The following is a 10,669-nucleotide window of genomic DNA, read 5'->3' on the forward strand; positions in this document are numbered from 1 at the left end:
ACATTCATTGCAATACAAAATATGCATGCAAACACACACCTGTACACCACAGGATGCTGTTGTGGGGAGAAACGCCCACAACACTGGCCGGAACTGCGCAAATGGAATGGCATCAAATACCTGGAAACCATGTGTTTGATCTATTTGATACCATTCCACCTATTCTACCACGAGCCCATTCGCCCCAATTAAGGTGCCACCAACCTCCTGTGCTGCACACACATACCACGAGCAACACCTATCGGCACATTCTACTTTGCTCTGCAGTTCATTCATTCCTAATTGTCAATTTTGTGTTTACATTTCTCTTCCACTACTGTAGGTCCATTCGACTTGATTTGAGATAATTGGACCTGTCAGTCAATAATACTTGATCTATTATTCATATAAAAGCAATAGGCCGTTCCATGGCTCTGCAAATGTTCCTCTTGTCAAGCATCATTTAACTGCCAGAACTCTCTCTCTTCACTAAACAGTCGATTGTGTTGGACTGACTGGAGACGTTCTTTGAGTTTCCTCTCTAGGAAGTTTGGCGTCAGTCTTGCGAAGACTGTGATACGCAAAGAGAAAAAGGAATCCCTTTGCTACTTTTCCACACAACCCAGTGAAGGCATTTTGGGAAATAAAGCCACCTATCATGCCAGTGAAGAGTTTTAAGAACAGAATGCATTTAACACATTTCTATTAAAACACACATCTCCTTCCACCCTATGTCGTGGCTACATGACTTAAATCCAGAGGCATACTTTGTACACACACACACACACTACTCAATCCAATTTAGCACTTTAATTAACAAACAACAATCCTGCAATTCTAATGCATACTAGCCACACTTACTATCATGCTGCTAAGCCAGGGCCTCCCTCCCACCTGTCCATAGCTGTTGGAACTGCACTAATTAGCTCATTTTATGAAACAAACAATTATGTCTGTCAATTATGCCCCCCTCCCCCTCCCCCAAAAGGACCACAATGGAAATAAGCCTTTAAGCTTTATTGTGTTATCCTTGATGATTTTCTTAAATTGTACGTGGAGGCGTCACCGGCTGATGCGCAATTATGTTTGTATTTGAAGGATAGTCTAAATAAATTCAATCAATCAATCACCTACAATATTGTGCTCACACATGAGTGTGATTACAGTGAAACCTGAAACTATCTGTAACAGTAGGAGCGTACAGGAGAAAAGCCAACTCTACTATCAGGACCACTATCAAGGAGTCAGCAATACAAAACTATCAGGGTAACATCATTGTAACAAAAACAAGTCTAACATGCAGATTGTTTATCGCAGAAAAATGCTTTGTCTACATGGGGTGGAATAACGCTTTTTGATAGTAACGTGCATGCATTGTGAGCAAATATGGTTGGTCACAGCGGACTCCTTTTGGCTCGTTCCTTAAAACTGGATACTTGCTTTCTTTATTTAGTGGGTCTCGAGAAAAGTCCTAAAGTTGTAGATGGGTCCTGAAAACTAAGTTTGGGATCCAGTGTTGTGGAGAAGTTCTGGGTCATTAGCATTACTGAATCCCCACAGGCTGGCAGCGTTGTGCTGAGTACATGGTTAGGGCTTTCCTGTGGCACCAACACAACAACCGTAATGGATCTGCAACTAGACTCGAGGGGAACACTTAGTCGACACACATCCACTTAAGAGGAAGCAATGCATGGATCCGACCCCTCCCCCCACCCCCWCACTCTGAACATCCTGTGTGTGTGGGTGGGTGAGGGCTCAGGGTCTGCTGCAATGCCAGCACAGCAAAACAAACTTTGGCCTTACATTTTCACATCACCCTCCAAAGCACTGCGACAGTCAATCTCCATATTGTGAACCATCAGCCCTAACCCCAGGTGACCTCGGTACTAGTAGTACTAGTACATTCAACTACAACATAGACATTCTTCCCAAGTGAAATGTGACAGAACCAGTAAGACTGCATATCCCTTGACGATCACATCATAGGAATTTTGGCTGTGATTGTATGTAGTGTATGTGTCAATGTGACGTGTGTGTGTGTGTGTGCATTCATGCACGTGTGTGTTTGTGTGCGTGTACATGCACACGCATGTGTGTGTGTGTGTCTGTGTACATACAGTACGCTAACATGGTAGACTGGTATAACATAAATTAGATTACAGAGAATCCTCAATTCACAAAGTGGTTCCTGGCAAAGYCTTCCTTTTCCATATCCCTAAGGCCCAAAACATCAACATCAACAAACAGGGGAGGTTTCTCATCAAAAGACTGCATTGACATAGCCAGTAAAATATAGAGGAAATCACTGATTTCCCGCACATGGATGGCAAAATTGGAGCGAAAACCATTATGACAAATAAATATTTTATTCAACATAACTTAATGAGAAATAATGGCAGACAGTAGGCCTACATAAATGCTGTGCTTTTTACTGTTATGCATTTTTAAAATTTGTGCTTGAAAGAAATTAGCCCAGTAAGGTATGTGGGCAACAGGATAAGGCCATAACAGATTGTAATAACATGGCGCCAGATTCACAAAGAAATTGCAATCGTTTAGCTTGGTCTTTCCTTAATACTCTCTCCTGAGTACACTGGTGCAAGAGCATGGTAAATGTAGGGCACATTACTCCCCCTACACCGTTATATGAAAAAAGTATCACATCAACACCACATTCAGAATCCCACCATCCCGTCATCGCCAATGAACAAATCAAATCAGTATTTTTGTTTGGAGGTCTCCTGTCTGGCATGCATACAGAGCCTCAAGAGCTCATGGTGGCGATAGGGATGACGATGACGAGGATGACGGTGATGGAAGTGAAGATGAGCGCCCCCAGCTTGCAGGCTTTGGCTCTGCGCTGGTTGGCCTCTTTGCGCCTCAGCAGCGTGCTGTAACCTGGCGTGTAGATGTCCTCCATCCAAAACTCCAGGTTATTAGGGTTTAGAGACTCCTGGGCCTACGAGACAAAACATAAGGTCACCACTCTATCATGCCAGTCAAGTAGATAACCGTTCCAGTTGTTCCATTAAACGTATTATTCACTGGGGCCTCCCGAGTGGCACAATGGTCTAAGGCACCGCATCGCATGCAGGGCTAAAGGCGTTACTACAGACCCGAGTTCATTCCCGGGCTGTGCCACAACCGGCCGTGACCGAGAGTCCCATAAGACAGTGCACAATTGGCCCAGCGTCATCCGGGTTAGGGGAGGGTTTGGCCGGTGGGGCTTTACTTGGCTCATCGTGCTCTAGCGACTCCTTGTGGCGGGCCCGGTGCCCTCGGGCTGACCCCGGTCGCCAGTTGAAAAGTGTTTCCTCCGACACATTGGTGCGGCTGGCTTCCGGGTTAAGCTGGCGGGTGTTAAGGAGTGCGGTTAGGCGGGTCATGTTTTGGAGGACGCATGACTCAACCTTTGCCTTCCGAGCCAGTTGGGGAGTTGCAGCGAGATCGAAAATTGGAGAGAAAAATGGGGTACATTTTATTATTATTTTTTTTTTCGTATTCATTGGAAGTTCTTTTTGGATGCCAGTTCAGATATCCATTTTACATTTACATTTTAGTCATTTATCCAGATAGACTTACAGTAGTGAGTGATACATGTTCATACTGGTCCCCTGTGGGAATCAAACCCACAACCTTGGCATTGCAAGTGCCATGCTCTACCAACTGAGCCACACGMGATTCTATATTTTCAGATGGTTCACTGACTAATCCTGGATTGTATAATTTTAGGAGAAAGCTCAACTTTATTTAATGCATTATAATGCAGGTATAGTGCATCAAAAGACCTGTCATATGTATAATGTATTAGTATAATCTCATAATGATCTTGACTAAATAACTAATTTGTTCAGTCTGTTGAACATTTACAGCATATAAGATTATAATAAGACATATGTGCTTATGAAAAGCAATCAAACATTTCCTCTTGGAAAGCAGGGAGCTCGTACTGGCGGTCAGACGGGTCCCGTGAGTTGATTTAATGCGGCCCACAGTTGTCGTACTGCGCTACCAAAAGGTCAACAAGGTCAAAATATACAGTACCTGTAGGTCCAGAGGGGACATTCTGGCCTCTCTCTCCTCCACGGTCCAGACCGGGGCTCCTCTCCCCTCAGCCAATCGGAGGTCAGAGGTCAAACCAGAGGTCAACCCAGAGGACACCCCTGGATTGGTCAAACCGCCATCCTTCTGACGGAAGAGAGAAGAGTTGGACACCTGCTRCACCAAGTGGGAGTGTTTTTGAGGAGGGAGTTTGTGACTCTGGGCAGAGCTGTTTGATTGGTCCGTCTGCATGGAGGGTGAGACAAAGATGTGAAAGAGGAATTGTGGATGGATGGGAGGAAGAGAGGAAAATAAATCAAACATAATGGCAGGAACAAATATGGAATACATATGTGAACAAACTGCATAAACACAAGCAAACCTGCTCTTGCCTTTGTGGAGAAGTGGGGAATTACTGATTACTGAAAGGCAGTCTTGCATTGCCAGTAAAAGAGCTATGGGAATAATTGACTAAGTAAACAACTGACCACCTAAACCACATAGTCTGACCAACAGGCCAGCTAATGTCTGACTCAAGTTCTGCTTTAGTTTTGTTTTAGTCTCCGTATTAGTCTAGTTCTTTCACATTTCTGCCTAAAACCCCCAAATCCACAGAGTTTATAATTCCTTATCCTCACACAACTAGCCACTAGCCTTGTGAAACCAGACTGATCTTGCGATAGCTCACATTCACTTCACATGAAACGAAACGCAAGCGCAGCAGTCTGGTTGACCAGGCTAGATCCAAACAGCAACATACAACTATATGGAGCAGGTAACAGGTCAGACCCAGACCCTAAGACTGCCTTACAAGACACACACAGCTAAACTCCWGATTTAGCAACAAAATGAWCACACACACACACACTAAAACACACACACACATGCTCACACTCGCACACACTATCACACTCACTCCAAATCCAAATCTCCAAAACGAATGCATGCATGCATGACTGACTAAGTTTGTACAGTACCTGTCCTGTTTTCCCGGGCTGGGCCTTGTCATCTTTACTTTTCGAGAAAGACACCGTCCAATCCCGTGCAGACAAGATGGAGATGATGCTTGGCCGCTTGGAGTCCACGCCACTCTTGCAAGAAGCCTGCCGAGAGAGCACCCCCTTCTTCCCCACTTTGGTTTCGCTCACACCTCTGTTCTCCTCCATCTTCCCCCACCGGTTCCAGTCCAGGCTACCAAACGAATGCCCAGATACAGACAGGGGCTGCGGCTCAGAGGAGCCACCAGACCCAGGGCTGAGCGGATGGCTTAGCACACCCAGGGAAGACTCACCACCGCTGGCGGGTCCCAGCCACCTACCTCCCTGCCTACCTCCCACGGCCTGCTCCTGCATCTTCTCGTCCAGCCGCTGGAGGAAGGAGAGCACCTGGGAGATCTCGGCCTTGACTTCGGACAGGGACTCCAGGCTCTGCTCGATCTGGCCCATTCTCAGGAGGAGTTTACACACGCTGGCCTTGAGCCCGCCATCTTCACTGCCGTCCAGCGAATGGAAGAGCCTCTGGAGCTGGCCCAGGCGGCCGCGCCGCGCCTCCGGGGTGTCCTGGGCTGCCGAAGGGCCCCCGTCGGGGGGGCAGATGTACCCTGTGGAGCCGCACATGCTCATGTCATCCAGGAAGCGGAAGATGGTGCTGATGTCGTCCTCGCCTATCATGTCGGGGTTGTCCATCGAGGTCATGAAGGACAGGTGGTCGGCGTGCACCAGGCTCCGCAGGTGCCGCGTGCCCGGCATGGTGTCTGTCTGGGTGCTCGTACTGCAGGCCATCCACCCTCCTCCTTCAGGTCTGGGACTGACGGTCCCCTCCCATCCCTTTGAAGGGGGCAACCACTCACCAGGGTTTGTGGTGGGGCTGGGGGCAAGTCTCTGAAGGAAGCCCTCGGAGCCATCCAAGCCCACCAACCTGTCATCCAGACTGAGGCTCTTGTCCGTCCATCCTGGCCTACGGGTCCTGGGGTGTTGGAGGTGGAGGGGGGACCATTCAGGAATAGTACTACCTGGGCCAAAGTATGTGGAGTCCTGGAGGTCATCCAGGCTTTCATGCTTGGCCTGGCGGTCCGGCGAAGGCTGACCAACAGTGTGCGAAGGATACGGGTTGGAGAGCATCTCGAAGCTGCGATTGGTGAAAAGTTCCTGCCTCCCTCTTCCTCCTACTCCTACTCTCGGGGTCACGGTACTAATGGTCACCTCGGGAACAAGGTGCGACTGGTTGTGGAAGTCCATCTTGAAAATACCTCTTTTCTTCGTGCAGGAATGCCGCTCCGATCCCGGCTGCGATCCCGGCTCTGATCCGGGATCCCTGGGTGCCGAGTCTCCACTCAGGGAATCCTTTGAGGACTCGCTGTCTGTCTCCAGGGGGAGGTAGATGCTCTGCATGGCCTGGRCTGGGATGCTTCCACTGCCAGCGAACAGCGGGGTGTTGTGGCGCCAGTCGAAAGACACAGCCCTGGCACGGCCTGGAGGGGATGACGAGACCAGAGAGAGGGGATCAGGAGGGAGACTGGCACGCTTGCGGAATGAGTAATTTGATTTGGTCCAGAGAAAGCTCTGGTCGATAGGGCCTGAGAGGGTCTGAGAGTCTGACAGTGTGCGCACCCTATCGCGGCTGGAGAATCTCACCTCGTCAGCGATGGACAAAGAAATTTGCAAAGAGGGCCCCGGGGATTGGTCGATATTGGGGCCAAGCTGAGCTTTCATTGGCTGGGCCGCCTGGGCCTCGTCAGGAACCCCACCCGTCATTTGAATGAGGTTGAATATTGTGACGATGTCAGCTGCCACGCCAATCGGCGATGTCCCCAGTCCCTTAGGGTTGACCCTGTCTCTGAAGAGGGTGGCAGGGAAACAGGGATCGCGGCAGGCTGCGGAGAACAGCAGACTCCTAAGCTCTGTGAGGTGCTGCAGGTCGAAGCGGGTGCTGACCATTCTACACAGGTCCTGAAAGGAAAGCCAGTGGCGCATAGCAGCCAGCTCCTCCAGAATCCCCAGCAGGACCAGGGGGTACTCTTGCTGCAGACTGGCCATGACCCAATATCACCTTCAAATTAACAACAAAATCAACAGGGGATGTGGTTGAAAATAAATCTTAAGAAAATGTATGTATTACCACAAATGTATTACCACTTGAATAACACTGAGTAAAAAATTACACAATAACAAAGCTGCCACCCCTCCTCTGTTTTGGTAAACAGCTGATGGATAGGCCTGGAGAAATGTAACCACTCTCAAATTCAAAGACAGAGCTATGGATGCAAGGACTGACCATCCATGACATAAAAATAATAGTTTTAACCATGCATGTTTTATGGCTATACAGTGTTTATTAACATTTACATTGTTAACAAACACTGGAGTAAAACAAGTACATATTTTGGGTTCTGATGGGGTGCAACAGATGAACTAAGCTCATGAGGCATTTATACACTATATATATAAAAGTATGTGGACACCCCTTCAAATTTGTGGATTTTACTGTTTCAGCCACACCCGTTACTGACAGGTGTATGAAATATTAGGAGTAGAATGGCCTTACTGAAGAGCTCAGTGACTTTCAATGTGGCACTGTCATAGGATGCCATCTTTCCAACAAGTAAATTCCCCAAATTTCGGCCCTGCTAGAGCTGCCCCGGTCAACTGTAAGTGCTGTTATTGTGAAGTGGAAACGTCTAGGAGCAACAACGGCTCAGCCGCGAAGTGGTAGGCCACACAAGCTCACAGAACGGGACTGCCAAGTGCTGAAGCGCGTAGCGCGTATAAATAATATGTCCTCGGTTGCAACACTCACTACCGACTTCCAAACTGCCTCTGGAAGCAGCTTCAGCACAATAACTGTTCGTAGGGAGCTTTATGAAATGGGTTTCCATGGACGAACAGACGTACACAAGCCTAAGATCACCGTGCGTAATGCCAAGCGTCGGCCGGGGTGTTATAAAGCTCACTGTAATTGAACTCTGGAGCAGTGGAAACGCGTTCTCTGGATTGATGAATCACACTTCAACATCTGGCAGTTCGATGGACGAAGCTGGGTTTGGCGGATGTTAGGAGAACGCTACCTGCCCAAATGCATAGTGCCAGCTGTAAAGTTTGGTGGTGGAGGAATAATGGTCTGGGGCTGTTTTTCATGGTTCGGGTTAGGCCCCTTAGTTCCAGTGACAATCTTAATGCTACAGCATACAATGATATTCGAGATGACTCTGTGCTTCTAACTTGGTCGCAACAGTTTGGGGAAGACCCTTTACTGTTTCAGCATGACAAGTTCCCCGTGCACAAAGTGAGGTTCTTACAATGGTTAGAAATGGTTTGTTGAGATCGATGTGGAAGAACTTGACTGGCCTGCACAGAGCCCTGACCTCAATCCCATCGAACACCTTTGGGATGAATTGGAATGCCTACTGCGAGCCAGGCTTAATCGGCCAACAGTGCCCAACCTCCCTAATGCTCGTGGCTAAATGGAAGCAAGTGCCCGCAGCAATGTTCCAACATCTAGTGGAAAGGCTTCCCAGAAGAATGGAGGCTCTTAGCAGAAAAGGGGAACCAGCTCCATGTTAATGCCTGTGATTTTGGAATGAGATGTTCGACGAGCAGGTGTCCTCATACTTTAGTTAATGTAGTGCAAGTTATATTCTTCAAGAATTAATGGGTGTATATCATTAATTTATATGTCCAACAATGCATGTTGAAACTAAGGATTCTAGCTTTAGCATATTTTTTTAGGCGTGCATTGTAAGAGGCTACATTTATTGCACCCGTGAGTGGGAGTGCTATACCAATTTCAAAGGTAGACTCAGCAAAATTACYTTGCTAGGAGCAGCACCACAGATATTGAGATGAACGAGATGCAAGACTTCGCTCTCACACAGTATCTCCGCATTTCAAATCAAATCAAATCAAYTTTTATTAGTCACATACACATGGTTAGCAGATGTTAATGCGAGTGTAGCGAAATGCTTGTGCTTCTAGTTCCGACAATGCAGTAATAACAACAAGTAATCTAACCTAACAATTCCACAACTACTACCTTATACACACAAGTGTAAAGGGATAAAGAATATGTACATAAAGATATATGAATGAGTGATGGTACAGAACGGCATAGTAATCGATGATACAGCATCTCACATAGGTATTCCTCTTGTCACGAATGGTTAGGGCAGTGTGCAGTGTGGTTGCGATTGCGTCGTCTGTGGACCTATTGGTTCGGTAATTCTAAATTGGGATTGGTGGGTCTAGGGTTGTCCGGTAGGGTGGAGGTGATATGGTCCTTGACTAGTTCTCAAAGCACTTATCATGATGCAGGAAGTGGTGCTACGGGGCGGTTAGGCCTTGATTAGGCTAGTTCCTTAGCTTTCTTTGGGAACAGGAAAAAGATGTGGCCCTCTTTCGCAAGCATTCGTGGAACTAGCACGACTGGGATATGACTAAGATATATTGAATATGTCCTAAACACAACTCAGCCAGCTGTCTGCGCATCGCTCTGAGGACGCGCTAGTGGGATGGCGACTGGGCCTGCATGCCTTGCGAGGGTTAAACACGTTTAAATGTTTTTACTCACGCTCGCTGCAGTGAGAGGAGGAGCCTTGCAGGGTTTTGGTAGCGGGCCGGTCAGTGGCACTCGTGCTATGTCTCAAGCGGGGCAAAAAAGTATATTTAGCCTGTATAGGAGCAGACATCCTAGTCCGCGACGCGGGCTCGGTTTCCTGTTTGTAAACTCCGTGATAGGACTGTAGACCCTGCCACATACCTCTTGTGTGTCCTGAGCTGTGTTGAACGTTGCGACTCTATTTTGTCCGTTACTGGGACGTTATGCCTGTTTGTGATGAGCCTTGCGAGAGTACACAGCTACACTGTTTGTATTCGGTCAGGTTCCGGTCAACCTTGCCCTGGTTAAAAGGCAGTGTTCTGCTTTCAGTTTCACGCGAATGCTGCCTATCGTCAATCGCCCATGGTTTCCGGTTTGCGGAAATAGTGTTTAATCGTTGCTGTGGGTCAGACAATCGTCACATGCACTTTCTATGAATCGCTCACCAGAAATCGATCGGCATATTCGTCCCATTGTTGTTGTTGGACGCAATGCGTAAAATAGTCGAATCCGCTGCAGTGATCGAAGAATCGTAAGGTCTTGTATGCGCTGGATTATCAGAATTGGCTGCGGGTAAGCTCAGCGTTGAACAGACTGTCGAAGGCGCGGCTTGTTGTTTTTATTTTCTGTTTTCGTAAGGCTGGAAGATCGAACAAAATTGGTTAGTCGTGGTCAGCTTTTCCGAAAGGAGGCGGGAGGCACTTATATGCGTCTGTTCCAAGGTTGAATGTTTAGTTTCGTTTTTAGTATGTATCGATACAATAGGGATCGCTCAGAGGTTCTTGACCAGCCTAGTGGGTTAGCACACATCGATTATGTCGATAGGAAATTTAGGGAGTTTTGTTTTTGTAGATTTAGCCCTTGTTAAATCCCCAGCTACGATGAATGCAGCTCTCAGGGTGTGTGGTTTCCAGTTTACAAAGAAGTCAGATAAAGTTTCGTTCGAGGGCCATCGATGTGTCTGCTTGGGGGGGAATATATCGGCTGTGATTATGATCGAGGAGAATTCCCTTGGTGATAAATGCGGTGACCTTGAACTTGCTAGAGGGAGTTCTAGCAT

General features: G+C 47.5%; 1 protein-coding gene across 1 annotated transcript; it reads right to left on the reverse strand.

The window, feature by feature from the left end:
- Nucleotides 1-1,980: 1,980 nt before the first annotated feature.
- On the reverse strand, nt 1,981-7,289 carry LOC111962415 (major intrinsically disordered Notch2-binding receptor 1-like). The gene is made up of 3 exons (XM_023985496.2): nt 4,998-7,289; nt 4,024-4,266; nt 1,981-2,938 (listed from the first exon to the last, which is right to left on the reverse strand). The coding sequence occupies exons 1-3, from the start codon at nt 7,053-7,055 to the stop codon at nt 2,744-2,746; spliced, it is 2,496 nt and encodes an 831-aa protein (XP_023841264.1). The 5' UTR covers nt 7,056-7,289; the 3' UTR covers nt 1,981-2,743.
- Nucleotides 7,290-10,669: the final 3,380 nt, after the last annotated feature.

The sequence above is a fragment of the Salvelinus sp. IW2-2015 genome, linkage group LG1 (genome assembly GCF_002910315.2).
Source record: "Salvelinus sp. IW2-2015 linkage group LG1, ASM291031v2, whole genome shotgun sequence".
Classification (NCBI taxonomy): Eukaryota; Metazoa; Chordata; class Actinopteri; order Salmoniformes; family Salmonidae; genus Salvelinus; species Salvelinus sp. IW2-2015.